At 44.1% G+C, this 14630-nt stretch overlaps 1 protein-coding gene across 2 annotated transcripts in view; it reads left to right on the plus strand.

Annotated features, from left to right (window-relative positions):
• LOC126299244 (MAM and LDL-receptor class A domain-containing protein 1-like) overlaps nt 1–14630 on the plus strand; it is a 352356-nt gene that overhangs the window by 112587 nt on the left and 225139 nt on the right. For both annotated transcript variants that reach the window (XM_049991032.1, XM_049991033.1), the window contains exon 4: nt 12981–13130. In XM_049991032.1, the coding sequence (XP_049846989.1) occupies nt 12981–13130 (150 nt within the window). The remainder of the gene's footprint in view (nt 1–12980; nt 13131–14630) is intronic.

A 14630-nucleotide genomic window follows, 5' to 3' on the forward strand; every position in this document is an offset into this window, starting at 1 on the left:
GACAAGTGTAATGTAGTCTGTCTCTTTAGTGGTTTTGTCACGTCTTCTAAGAGTTCTGCCAACAAAGCGCAGTCTTTATTTCGCCTTCCCACAATATTACCTATGTGGTCTTTCCATTTTAAGTTGCCTGTAATTGTAATTCCTAGGCATTTAGTCGAATTGACAGCCCTTAGACTAGTGCGATTTATCGTATACCCAAAATGTATCGGATTTCTTTTAGTACCCATGTGGATGACCTCTTACTTTTCTTTGTTTACTGCCAATTGCCACTTTCCGCACCATACAGAAATTCTCTCTAGATCATTTTGTAATTGGAATTGATCGTCTGATGATTTTAGTAGACGGTAAATTACAGCGTGATCTGTAAACAATCTAAGGGGGCTGCTCAGTTTATGACCTAGATCATTTATTTAAATCAGGCAGAACGGAGGGCCTATGACACTATCTTGCGGAACGCCAGATATCACTTCTGTTCTACTTGATGATTTACCGTCTGTACTACGAACTGTGACCTCTCTGAGAGGAAATCACGAATCCAATCTCACAACTGAGACGATACTCCATATGCATGCAATTTGATTAATAGTCGCTTGTGAGGAACGGAATCAAAACCTTCTGGAAATCTAGGAATATGAAATCGATCTGAGATCCCTTGTCAACAGCACTCATTACTTTATGCGAATAGAGAGCTAGCTGAGCTGCAAAAGAACGATATTTTCTGAATCCGTGGTATTTATGTATAAATAAGTCTTTTTCTTAGAGGTGATTCATAATGTTCGAGTACAGTATATGCTCCAGAATACTACTGCAAATTGAGGTCAGTGATATGGGCCTGTACTTCAATGGGTTACTCCTATTTTCTTTCTTGAATATTGGTGTGACCTGTGCTACTTTCCAGTGTTTAGGAGCAGACCGTTCGTCAAGTGAGCGGTTCTAAATGATCGTTAAGAAAGGCGCTATTGTGTGTGCATACTCTGAAATGAACCTGATTGGTATACCATCTGGACCGGAAGACTTGCCTTTCTTAAGTGATTTGAGTTGTTTCACAACACCTAAGATATCTACTTTTATGTCACTCATGCTAACAGCTGTTCTGGTTTCGAATTCTGGAATATTTATACTTCGTCTTCTTTCGTGAAGGAATTACGGAAAACTGTATTTAGTAACTCCGCTTTAGTGGCACCATTATCGGTACACAATCAAAACCAATTACATACTACCAAATGTAGTAGCAGTTCAAATCCTAATAAAAATGCTGGTAAATTTCCAAGGTGAGTTATTATATGTGAATGGGTGCAGTTCCAAAATCCCAATCACTGGAAGTCTATGAACAAACACACTGTTCTACAATGGTCCCTCGCGAAACTTTAAAGTGTCTAAATCACCAGTCTGACATCAGGTCTCGCTGCAGGATCGAAATAGACACTCAAAATGTTTGAATATCTCGAAGACTTATGACGAAAAATTACTGTCACTCCATGTACTGGCAGTTTCATATTTCACAATTTCTTTATCAGTTTGCAATCAACAACGGTTTCATTAATCGGCATTTTAAATAATCAATGAAATTACGACTAGACACATATTACAACTGAGTATTTTGTATCTAGTATGATACTGATATTGTGCGATTGCACTGAACATCATAACATAAACAGAGTGAACATTAATTAAACCAACAAACTGCTGGGACGGATTCCTGTCTGGGAAATGGAGCAAAAAAAAAGGTCCTGTCCGGAAATGCAGTGTTGCCATGGTAGATGGCGGTGACGAATGGTAGTTCCTCTGGCCAAGTGACGTGTGTCCCTTGTGTGTTGCAGGCTGTGTGATTGATGCAGAGTACTGGAAGCAGCAGGATGTTCCGGTAATCATGTCGGGAATAGGCCGAGATGGTGTTTGCGTACTGCCAAGCAGATGCAAACGGTGGACAGGCAGCATGGCTACACCAGAACAAGTATCCTCAGAGACACCAACCCCATTACATAACATTTCAGGCCTTTTTTGGGAATCTGTGTGATCATGGATCCGTTCAGACAGCAGCGAAACGGTGAAATGTGCGTACACTAGATTTGGAGGACCGGATTCTGCCACTCGACCGTTTCCATCTGCTTGGCAGTCGCAAACATTATCTCGGCTTGTTCCCGACATCAATGTCGGAATATTCTGCTGCTTACATTACGTTGCGTCTGTCACATAGCTTGCAGCACACAAGGAACAAAGGGCACATGGTTAGAGGAATTTTCATTCGTCAGCGCCATCTACCGTGGCAGCTATGCATTTCAAGGACACATGTTCAAAGGACTTTTTTCCCTCTATTCCCCACCAGGAATACATCTCTGCAGTTGTCAGTTTTATTAATGTTTACCCTGTATACATCCGTATTTGTTATTGAGTTCTGGTTTCATTTCGAATCAAGTGATAGCAAAATCTGTTGTCGCATTGCAACTATTTGATTTGCTCCTGTAAGTTGTGAACATCTTTGGTTTGTATCACATGCAACGTTTTTTTTTTTTTTTAACTACCGTTTTTAAAAATGGCCATTGTAGTGCTGCAGTCGGGGATTTGCACACGCGCGTTGAGTACCTGCGTCTATTGGCTACACACAGACGCCATAACCGGAAGCATTCGTCTTTGTTTACATTTTTTGTACTCATTTAAACACATTAGGCTTCATTGTGAACATTATAGTTTGAACATCTTCAAACGCTCTAAGGGATTTTCTTACCACTCCATCGGTCATAGTGTTTTTCTTCATTAACTCCTCTAATCTGCCGATGAAGCTGCTCAGTTCCACGTCTTTTACACACAGAAAATCCTCGGCGAGGGTTTTCTTTAACTCAGGTATTTTAAAAAAGCAGTAGATGGAAACATGTGAAGCTACTCTACACAGGTGAGTGGCGTACTCCAGGTGGCATTGGCTGCGAATAACATGACGAACAGACATGCCATAGTGGTCAATTCCAGCTCCCTCCGGAAGCCTCGGTACTTAACAGTGTAGCTCTCGGCAATACTAGAGGGACTTAAACATGCTGATGCCTTTGTGCAGATAAAATTATTATCCTGAAAAACAAGCTGATTGCTCATACGAAATCATGGTTTTAATATTACCAACAATAACTTCGTGTACCAGATTATAGACCATATCGTAGAAGTACAGCACTGCAAGAAGAAAATCGTTATTCAATGGGTCAAGGCGTACCATGGTATCAGACGCAAAGAAACTGTCGACGCCCTCGCTACGAGTTCCGTTCACCATGGGACAAAAGCTTACGAACATGTTCCTTACTCACAAGGGGAGGCCACAACATTTGGAACGCGAATTTACTGTAAACTTCGTACATTCGTAGTACTCCATGAGCACGACAGAATGTGTAAGCAACAGCGCGTACTTCTCAAGCGTTATTGAGAAAATCGCAAGATAATTTCGGTCTTCAAATGTGTACCTGTGCGTGGCCATTTTTACCATGAAGTGGCGGTATTGGAGTGGTGTCGGCACGGTAGCTCAGCGTGTTCGGTCAGAGGGCTGCGTGCTCTCTGTAATAAAAAAAGCTGAATCAATGAATCAACGATCAACTTGAACGGATGTCCTGTGACCTCCGCCCAGACAAAACGCAACTAACTGTATCGAACACAAAAAAAGAGTGGTTAGCGTTCAAGCCCTGTAATCGCTGCATCGAGTCCCGTTCCTCAGTTTTTTTTATTTTCAACACAGTCATTTTCTTTACTATTTATATTACAATTGATATAATGGGAAAAATAGGTGTAATTGGATGAACTTTTATTAAATTTACAATGTTATTTGGCAGTCTACAAATTTTATTATCACAAATAACGTAATATTCATAACTATCGCCTAGTAAACGACCAAACGCATAAAGTGATACTGAAAATGTGTGCTTGTCTGTCTTCAAAACTGTTAGTATTTAATCGAAAGAGACCGAGAAATTGCTTCTCGTGAAGACGCTATTAAAATACACTCGATAGTACATGACCAATTATCAGCGCCGATATTTAAGGAAATACTGCGTTATGCATGGTTTGCTTCCAAATTATCGGCTGAAAGAGAGGTTTTTGAAAATGTTAACGAGGTTTGTTTTTCCACGGAAAACCTCAAAATACCTTGCGTATGCGGAAACATAGCATTTATTCAATGCAGCTGGTGCCGTTTAACTTTATGTTTTCCATGTTTTTACGAAAAATACCATCCTGCAACTTGCACTCTTAATGTCGAAAGCGACGATTGATTCTACATATTTCGAAAGCCGTCTGTGCCGGTCAAAACTTTGAGGTAACAAGTCGTTTCGGGCTCCTTCCAGGTATAAGAGATTTCTCAAATCACGGACAAACATACATTTTCAGTATCACTTTATGCGTTTGGCCGTTTACTAGTCGATAGTTATGATTATTATAATACACTCCTGGAAATTGAAATAAGAACACCGTGAATTCATTGTCCCAGGAAGGGGAAACTTTATTGACACATTCCTGGGGTCAGATACATCACATGATCACACTGACAGAACCACAGGCACATACACACAGGCAACAGAGCATGCACAATGTCGGCACTAGTACAGTGTATATCCACCTTTCGCAGCAATGCAGGCTGCTATTCTCCCATGGAGACGATCGTAGAGATGCTGCATGTAGTCCTGTGGAACGGCTTGCCATGCCATTTCCACCTGGCGCCTCAGTTGGACCAGCGTTCGTGCTGGACGTGCAGACCGCGTGAGACGACGCTTCATCCAGTCCCAAACATGCTCAATGGGGGACAGATCCGGAGATCTTGCTGGCCAGGGTAGTTGACTTACACCTTCTAGAGCACGTTGGGTGGCACGGGATACATGCAGACGTGCATTGTCCTGTTGGAACAGCAAGTTCCCTTGCCTGTCTAGGAATGGTAGAACGATGGGTTCGATGACGGTTTGGATGTACCGTGCACTATTCAGTGTCCCCTCGATGATCACCAGAGGTGTACGGCCAGTGTAGGAGATCGCTCCCCACACCATGATGCCGGGTGTTGGCCCTGTGTGCCTCGGTCGTATGCAGTCCTGATTGTGGCGCTCACCTGCACGGCGCCAAACACGCATACGACCATCATTGGCACCAAGGCAGAAGCGACTCTCATCGCTGAAGACGACACGTCTCCATTCGTCCCTCCATTCACGCCTGTCGCGACACCACTGGAGGCGGGCTGCACGATGTTGGGGCGTGAGCGGAAGACGGCCTGACGGTGTGCGGGACCGTAGCCCAGCTTCATGGAGACGGTTGCGAATGGTCCTCGCCGATACCCCAGGAGCAACAGTGTCCCTAATTTGCTGGGAAGTGGCGGTGCGGTCCCCTACGGCACTGCGTAGGATCCTACGGTCTTGGCGCGCATCCATGCGTCGCTGCGGTCCGGTCCCAGGTCGACGGGCACGTGCACCTTCCGCCGACCACTGGCGACAACATCGATGTACTGTGGAGACCTCACGCCCCACGTGTTGAGCAATTCGGCGGTACGTCCACCCGGCCTCCCGCATGCCCACTATACGCCCTCGCTCAAAGTCCGTCAACTGCACATACGGTTCACGTCCACGCTGTCGCGGCATGCTACCAGTGTTAAAGACTGCGATGGAGCTCCGTATGCCACGGCAAACTGGCTGACACTGACGGCGGCGGTGCACAAATGCTGCGCAGCTAGCGCCATTCGACGGCCAACACCGCGGTTCCTGGTGTGTCCGCTGTGCCGTGCGTGTGATCGTTGCTTGTACAGCCCTCTCGCAGTGTCCGGAGCAAGTATGGTGGGTCTGACACACCGGTGTCAATGTGTTCTTTTTTCCATTTCCAGGAGTGTATTTGTGACAGCAAAAATTTGTAGACTGCCAAATTACATTGTAAACTGTGTTGAAAATAAAAAAAGAACTGACGAACGGGACTCGATCCAGCAATTACGAGGCTTGAACGCTAACCATTTTTTTTCGTTGATGTTATTTTGTTCCTTATTGTTCGTTGAATTTGTTCGTGGCGAACGTCCAATGACACTCGTTCAGGTTGCTTGTTGATCCGTTTACTCAGTTTTTTTTATTACAGAGGGTAGCTAACACTTTTTTTCCATTTGGTTCGTTGTTGATCGTTGTCTTTAGTCGTTGCGGACGTCACAGTGACATCCGTTCTAGTTCGTTTGTTGATCCTTCCACTCAGTTTTTTTTTATTACAGAGGCCAACCGGCTTTCTGACCGAACACTCTGAGCTACCGTGCCGACTCACCCTCTGTCCGAACCACTCGGCTGCCGCCGCTTCATGGTAAAAATGGCTACGCACTGATATATATTTGACGACCGAAATTATCTTGCGATTTTCTCAATAACGCTTGAGAAGCACGCGCTACTACTTACACATTTTGTTGTCCTCATTGAGTACTACGAGTGTACGAAGTTTGCAGTAAATCCGCGTTCCAAACGTCGTGGCCTCTCCTTTCAGACCTTCTCTGACATGTGCGGCGGCAGATCAGAGAACCACGTGAAACAATAAGTGGCCGTCCGTGATGCTTCATTGCACCACAAAAAGTTCCTGGTCACCACGTTTCCCCCCCCCCCCCCCCCCCCCCGCTTTGACGACGGAAGGTTCCGACTGCCGACTGCACCTCTAGAACTGACTGATGCCGCTATGTGCTTGTGGCGCGAAGGAGGTCATGGACCACATTGTTCTCGGTCGCCCCCTGCTATACCACGCGACAACCAATTTGCTTCGCCACTTAGAGCTTCGCGGACAGCTTCCGACCAAAACAAATATACAACGAATGATGTGCCTCTATATTAACATATACATAACTTCTTACGCGATGAATACATTTTGATTTAATTAATATTCTTATAACCTAATTTGAATATACTATCATACGCTTGGAATGCGAATCACGATTGCCTGTGTCTACATCCACGTCAACACTGATACTCCGCAGATCACATTAAGTGCCTGGCAGAAGGTTCATCGAACCACCTTCACATTTCTCTATTATTCCAATCTCGTATAGCGTGCGGAGAGAACGAATATCTATATCTTTCGGTGCGAGCTCTGATTTGCCTTTTTTTATCAGAGTGGTCGTTTCTCCCTATGTAGCTTGGCGCCAACAAAATATTTTCGCATTCAGAGGAGAAAGTTGGTGATCGGGATTTCGTGAGAAGATTCCTCCGCAGTGAAAAACACCTTTGTTTTAATGATGTCCATCCCAAATCCTGTATCATTTCAGTGACACTTTTTTCCCTATTTCCCGATAATACAAAACATGCTGCTCTGCTTTGAACGTTTTCGATGTACTCCATCAATCCTATCTGGTAAGGATCCCACACCGCGCAGCAGTGTTCTAAAAGAGGACGGACAAGCGTAGTGTAGGCAGTCTCTTTAGGAGATCTGTTGCATATTCTTAGTGTCCTGCCAATAAAACGCAGTCTTTCGTTAGCCTTCCCCACAACATTTTCTGTGTGTTCCTTCCAATTTAAGTTGTTCGTAACTGTAATCCTAGGTATTTAGTTGAATTTACAGCCTTTAGATTTGGCTGATTTATCCTGTAACCGAAATTTAACGGATTCCTTTCAGCAATCATGTGCATGACCTTGCTTTTCTCGTTACTTAGGGTCAATTGCCAATTTTCGCACCATACAGATATCTTTTATAAATATGTTTGCAATTTATTTTGACCTTCTGATGACTTTGCTGGTCGATAAACGACAGGATCATCTGCAAAGAACCTAAGGCAGCTGCTCAAATTGTCTTCCAAATCGTTTATATAGATAATGAATAGCAAAGGGCCTGTAACACTACCTTGGGGAACCCCAGGAATCACTTCTGTTTTACTCGATGACTTTCCGTCAATTACTACGAACTGTGACCTCTCTGACAGGAAATCACAAACCCAGTCACATAACCGATACGATATCCCATAAGCACGCAATTCCACTACAAGTCGCTTGCGTGGTACAGTGTCAAAAATATTCCGGAAAAAAAAAGGAATCCATTTGAAATCACTTGTCAATATTACTCAACACCTCGTGCGAGTAAAAAAGTTGCGTTTCTCAAGAACGATGTTTTCTAAATCCATATTAATTGTATGTCAATAGACCGTTTTCTTAGAGGTAATTCATAATAATCGAACACAATATATGTTCCAAAATCCTGCTGCATATCGACGTTAATGATACGGGCCTGTAATTTAGTGAAATACTCCTACTACGTTTCTTGAATATTGGTGTGACCTATGCAACTTTCCAGTATTTGGGTACGAATCTTTCGTCAAGGCAACGGTTGTGTATGATTGTTAATCACTCACACACACACACACACACACACACACACACACACACACACACACACACACACACACACAGGCAGAGGCAGCAGCGACCGCCCGAGAAAGACGCAGCAACAGGGATGTAATTCAAAATGCAATAGCCACAGTTCTCACGTTTTCGTTTGCGTCGGAAAGTAATCCGATTTTGTGTCATATTAAAAGTTCCTAATCAGGGGGGAATTATTTAGTTTCACCTGAGTGCTTCGGTAGTTAGATTTTTTAATTTCTGCGTATTAATCAAATTTATTACAGACTGTTCCTGCGTTTTCGTCAGGGCCTGCAGCAGAGTTACATAGCCTGAGTCGATAGTCTGTTTGTCTCGGTAGTTTACTTTTTCACGCTCTTCAGAATGGATAGTGGCTGTGATTGTTGTGTGCGGATGCAAGCCGAGTTGGTGACACTTCGTTCTCTGCTCCCGGCTGTGATGGGCTCGGTTACACAGGTTGAGGCTGCAGTGAATGGGCACCACTGTTGTGGGCCGGCAGTGGTGATCCAACGGTCATCCAGCACGTCAGAGTCCTCCGATCGGTCCTCACCGGTGGCCAGCCCCGTTACTGCTCGCACTGAGGTTGACCCCTCACCTGTGATCGAGTTGGAAGTCGCCCCGCGTGGCAGGCGGCGAAAGACTTGTCAAGGGGCCACACATAAGGCATACCGAGCTAGTCTAACAAACAGGTTCCAGGTGCTGTCTGTGGCTGACATTGGCGCTCAGTCAGATGCAGTCGCCTGTCCTGTTTCACAGGAAACCTCTCAGCCTTCAAGATCCGGGCAATCACAGAGGGTGGGATTACTGACAATTGGGAGCTCCAACATTATGTGTGTTGTGGGACCCCTTAGGGACATAGCTGCCAAAAAGTGGAAGAAAGCCAACATGCACTCCTTGTGCATACCGGGTGGAATCATTCCGGACTGGAATGGGTCCTTTCGGATGCCATGAAGAGCACAGGGTGCAGCCAACTGCAGGTGGTGGCTCAAAACGGTACCAATCATGTGTGCACTTTAGATCGGAAGAGATTCCCTCTGGTTTCGAGCGGCTAACACGAGTGGTAAAGGGTACCAGTCTTTCTAGCAAAATGAAAGCTGAGGTGACCATTTGCAGCATAGTCAGGACCGACTGCGGCTGCGGACCTCTGGTACAGAGCCGAGTGTAGGATCTGAATCAGGGACAGGCGGTTCTGCGACCGTGTAGGCTGCAGATCTCTCGACTTGCGCCAAGGGGTGCTTAGGTTTAGGGTTTTGGGCCAGGAGTCCACTAAACGCAGGAGGCGGCAACACGAGTAGCAGGATCTGTGTGGCGTGGACTGGTCGGTTCTTTAGGTTAGAGGGTGTCAGGAAAACACAACATGGGCTTCAATTACAAAGGATACATGTCGAAGATGGGGACAACGCAGATCTAGGATCCATCGGTAAACAGACGCTTTTTTCCTTACCTAATGACTTCAAGATGACCTGGACGTAATAAGGTAGCATTTCCATTCCATACTTGCAGAGTACATTATTGTTGATCTATGAAACTTAATACGTTGCAGTATTACGTCAACACTTAATTGCATTAGGTTAAACAGCATTAGAAGTTGTATGTATTTCTCAATGAAAGTTTAATTACTGCAACACACTGTAGACAAAATGAATTTTGAAAGTACGTTCAGTTTTCAGTACCATTATCTGGGCACAATGCGTCTAATATCACTTAAACTGTGCCAGGCTTCTCTCAGATCTACCTCACTGTTTATTCGTGGTAATTCTTAAATAAAAAAATGGTTAAGTGAAACAAATTTTTGTTACTTTCCCAGATGTACTCCACTGTTTACTTAAATTTTTATTTTCTGGGAAGTTTAACACATTGTACAACATATATACACTACTGGCTATTAACATTGCTACACAAAGAAGAAATGCAGATGATAAACAGGTATTCATTGGACAAATATATTATACTAGAACTGACATGTGATCACAGTTTCACGCAATTTGGGTGCATAGATCCTGAGAAATCAGTACCCAGAGCAACCACATCTGGCCGTAATAACGGCCTTAATACACCTGGGCATTGAGTCAAACAGAGCTTGGATGGCGTGTAAATGCAGTTTCAACACGATACCACATTTCATCAAGAATAGTAACTGGCGTATTGTGACGAGCCAGTTGCTCGGCCACCATTGACTAGACGTTTTCAATTGGTGAGAGATCTGGAGAATATGCTGGCCAGGGCAGCAATCGAACATTTTCTGTATCCAGAAAGGCTCGTACAGGACCTGCAACATGAGGTCGTGCATTATCGTGCTGAAATGTAGGGTTTCGCAGGCATCGACTGAATGGTAGAGTCACGGGTCGCAATACATCTGAAATGTAACGTCCACTGTTCAAAGTGCCGTCAATGCGAACAAGAGGTGACCGAGACGTGTAACCAATGGCAGCCCATACCATCACGCCGGGTGATGCGCCAGTATGGCGATGGCGAATACACGCTTCCAATGTGCGTTCACCGCGATGTCGCCAAACACGGATGCGACCATCATGATGCTGTAAACAGAACCTGGATTCATCCGAAACATGACATTTTGCCATTCGTTCACCCAGGTTCGTCGTTGAGTACACCATCGCAGGCGCTCCTGTCTGTGATGCAGCGTCAAGGGTAAACGCAGCCATGGTGTTCGAGTTGATAGCCCATGTTGCTGAAAACGTCGTTGAACTGTTCGTGCATATGGTTGTTGTCTTGCAAACGTCCCCATCTGTTGACTCAGGGATCGAGACGTGGCTGCACGATCCGTTACAGCCATGCGGATAAGATGCCTGTCATCGCGACTGCTAGGGATACGAGGCAGTTGGGATCCAGCACGGCGTTTCGTTTTACCCTCCTGAACCCACCGATTCCATATTCTGCTGACGGTCATTGGATCTCGACCAACGCGAGCAGCAATGTCGCGATACGATAAAACGCAATCGCGATAGGCTACTATCCGACCTTTATCAAAGTCGGAAACGTGATGGTACGTATTTCTCCTCCTTACACGAGGCATCACAACAACGTTTCATCAGGCAACGCCGGTCAACTGCTGTTTGTGTATGAGAAATCGGTTGGAAACTTTCCTCATGTCAGCACGTTGTAGGGTCGCCACCGGCGCCAACCGTGTGTGAATGCGGTGAAAAGGTAATCATTTGCATATCAAAGCATCTTCTTCCTGTCGGTTAAATTTCGCGTCTTTAGCACGTCATCTTCGTGGTGTAGCAATTTTAATGGCCGGTAGTGCATCATCAAGATGTTATTATTGTACGTTGCTGGAAACAATTGGTCGTAGAGAGACATACAAGATTTGCTATTACGAATTAGCCTTTAACTGGCAGTGTTCTCGCTGCGTCCAGAGAGCCGTAGGACCCCTAATGAAGTGTCTCTTGTCCTGCTACACTACATACCAGACGCCTTCATGACAAGGAATTACATTACGTCAGCCATAACGTCGACTCTCGATAAGCCTTCTCCAATATGTCCATTCGATGTAATGGTGTCAAGCCAGGACTAGATGAACAAAGGCATTTATTTACTATGTGGTATTCAGTAATGAACGTCTCAGTCTAGGGGTGCATGACCAGATAATCCATGTGTGGAGACACCCTGGCCTTCAGAACATGACAACGCTTTGACTTTCTTAAAGCCATGCCGCGGTGCCGAGGGCGTAGTGTTTTTCATTTAGGCCTACCCCATCTTTCTTGGCCTCGCTCCTAGGGACAACAACAAAACCGAGCGAGGTGGAGCAGTGGTTTGCACACTGGACTCGCATTCGGGAGGACGACGGTTCAATCCCGTCTCCAGCCATCTGATTTAGGTTTTCCGTGATTTCCCTAAATCGTTTCAGGCAAATGCCGGGATGGTTCCTTTGAAGGGGCACGGCCGATTTCCTTCCCTAGTCCGAGCTTGTCCTCCGTCTGTAATGACCTCGTTGTAGACGGGACGTTAAAAAAAAAACCACTAATAACACTAGGAACAACGTTCCAGGAAGACCGCAACTCTCCGCACGCATGTACCATGTCGAGGGACTGCCTACAAACCACAGACGTCATTATTTAACCATTTCCTTCGCTTTTCGTTCCCTCAAAGTACAATATGTGGCATGAAATTGCTGTTGTTGTTTCTGAGGTTCACGGCCGCTCAACGGCGAGGTTATCAACTCCCTTACAAATATTAAAGGAGATGAATGTGCGGAAAAGGCCTGAAAACGTGGCCACAATCACTCACTCAATCATTCACTCCTACCTCACTCGCGATGAACTTACACGTGTATGAACACGTATACACAAGTATGAACTTCATAACACAGGGCCGCCACGTAAAATTACCGAAATATGCGAGCAGCTTCTATCTGGAACGTACATTTACGAAATAAAGAGATAAACACTATTCGTTAACAACAGTAGGGATTGCCCGTTACAACAGCAAATATGGTTCATCATCTTTAACTTCACCATCAGTACTAAATTTCGATAAATTTGGAAGCGTTATAAGGGAAGAAATTATTATTTTTCTATTATTCTGTATGAGGTTTTTTTCAGTTATTGTCACTTTATTGTATGTGTTTTATAACTTCTCACACTTACAGTATATTTTTTATATTCCTTGGTGACTCGAAGCGACATGTTTGACTTTTGATTTCAGAAATCTGCGATTTTGGAATGGACAACGATTTGTTGTTCTGTGACTGGGCAAACCGCAACGGCAGTGCCACCCAGTGGCTGACAGGAGCGGGAACGCTTTCCAACTGGCTCGGTGGGCCGCCGACAGACGCCAGCACAGCTAGTGAAAAAGGTTAACGTTACTAATTCTTCTAATTTAAACGTTGTTTACAAGTAGCTATTACTTGTAACCGTAGGCTTCCGCGGCCGTTGTCAATGTCAATAAAATTCTTCTGGGTTAGAGACCGCATTGTCAGTCGCCGCTAAGTCTCCTATTCGCCGATTTCCACCAATGGCAGGCAGTAAAGGAAACTCCAATGGAAAAGGCCTATTTCCGCCAATAACAAGACGCAATGCAAACGCCAATAAAATGAACTAGTACCCTTCCTCCTCATCCTCACATCCAAACACAACACTCTTCCATAGTATACATGTACCCACACTTGCGCTCATTCAGCAGTTAGCAACACACCCTGAGGAAGGCGTCTTGCAACAGACGCCGAAACGTTGGAATTAAATGACAATGCGGTCTCTAACCCAGAAGAATTTTATTGACAAGTAGCTATTAGCTCAACATATGATTATGATTTATGTAGAAATAGTACAGTAGAAGAATATATCTCAAAATATGGCGAACATTAAATGATTCAGAATCAAATAGATGCCTACTTTGTAGAGCCTATTTTTTGTTGGACATCCGTCATATCTACTAAGTCCGAGAAAAATGATGGGAGGATGTAAGTGTAAATAAGCAAGAAATTCGATTTTGTAGAAAACTGCTCCACTATTAACGCCGGTATCTGTAGAAAATTGTCTGACAGTTTCCAGTATCAAATTATTAGCAGCAATAAATCTAAGAATAGCATTTGTGCCAGACACTGATAATTATGTACAAACTGTGTGAAAAGAAATGAAATTTGATAAACTGCTTGTCGTGCGCGTCTCTCACTTTTGCCAGAAATTGATAATGGTGTTCGAAGTCTGTGTAATAACAGCAGCAGTTGATTCTAACTTTGATTTTTGCTTCTTGCATAGACTCCAGTGGACAGCAGTGTACATATTCGCCGATGGCGATTTTGATGGTCATTGTTACACGTACCTCTGTAATTGGGATGCAATTATGGTACTTGGATTGTTGTTACTCAAGCATTTATTCTAATTGAAATTGAAGTTTTTTACTTGTGAGCTGAGTACTAATGCTATGTAAAAGCGCAAATTTAATGGAAATAGCTATATTAAAAGTAACTGGTAGGAATAAGTTTTTTACTTCAGCATGTGAATGAAACTGTACTATAAGCGTTGTCCAAAAAAAGAGGAACTGATTTGAAAACCTTGAATCACAAAATCAGAGGAGTCAAACAATTTCAAACAACAGAAAACTAATTTATCCACAAAGATCTTCTTCCGTGTCCCATAAAAAATTGGGTTAATGTTAAGAGCCCAAAAATACAAACATTATGTGTCGCTAGCGGGCAGAAAAGGATTAGTAAGTGTCTTCAACATTTTCTGTGAGCACTGTAGCTATTATAGACACCAAAAAGAGTTTCCACAGGATTATATCATGTGAATTTCAGGTCTGAACAATCACATTTTAAAAACTACCACTAAAGCAACTACAGGGAGCATTAGAAGG

This window comes from Schistocerca gregaria, chromosome X (genome assembly GCF_023897955.1).
Source record: "Schistocerca gregaria isolate iqSchGreg1 chromosome X, iqSchGreg1.2, whole genome shotgun sequence".
In the NCBI taxonomy this organism is placed as follows: Eukaryota; Metazoa; Arthropoda; class Insecta; order Orthoptera; family Acrididae; genus Schistocerca; species Schistocerca gregaria.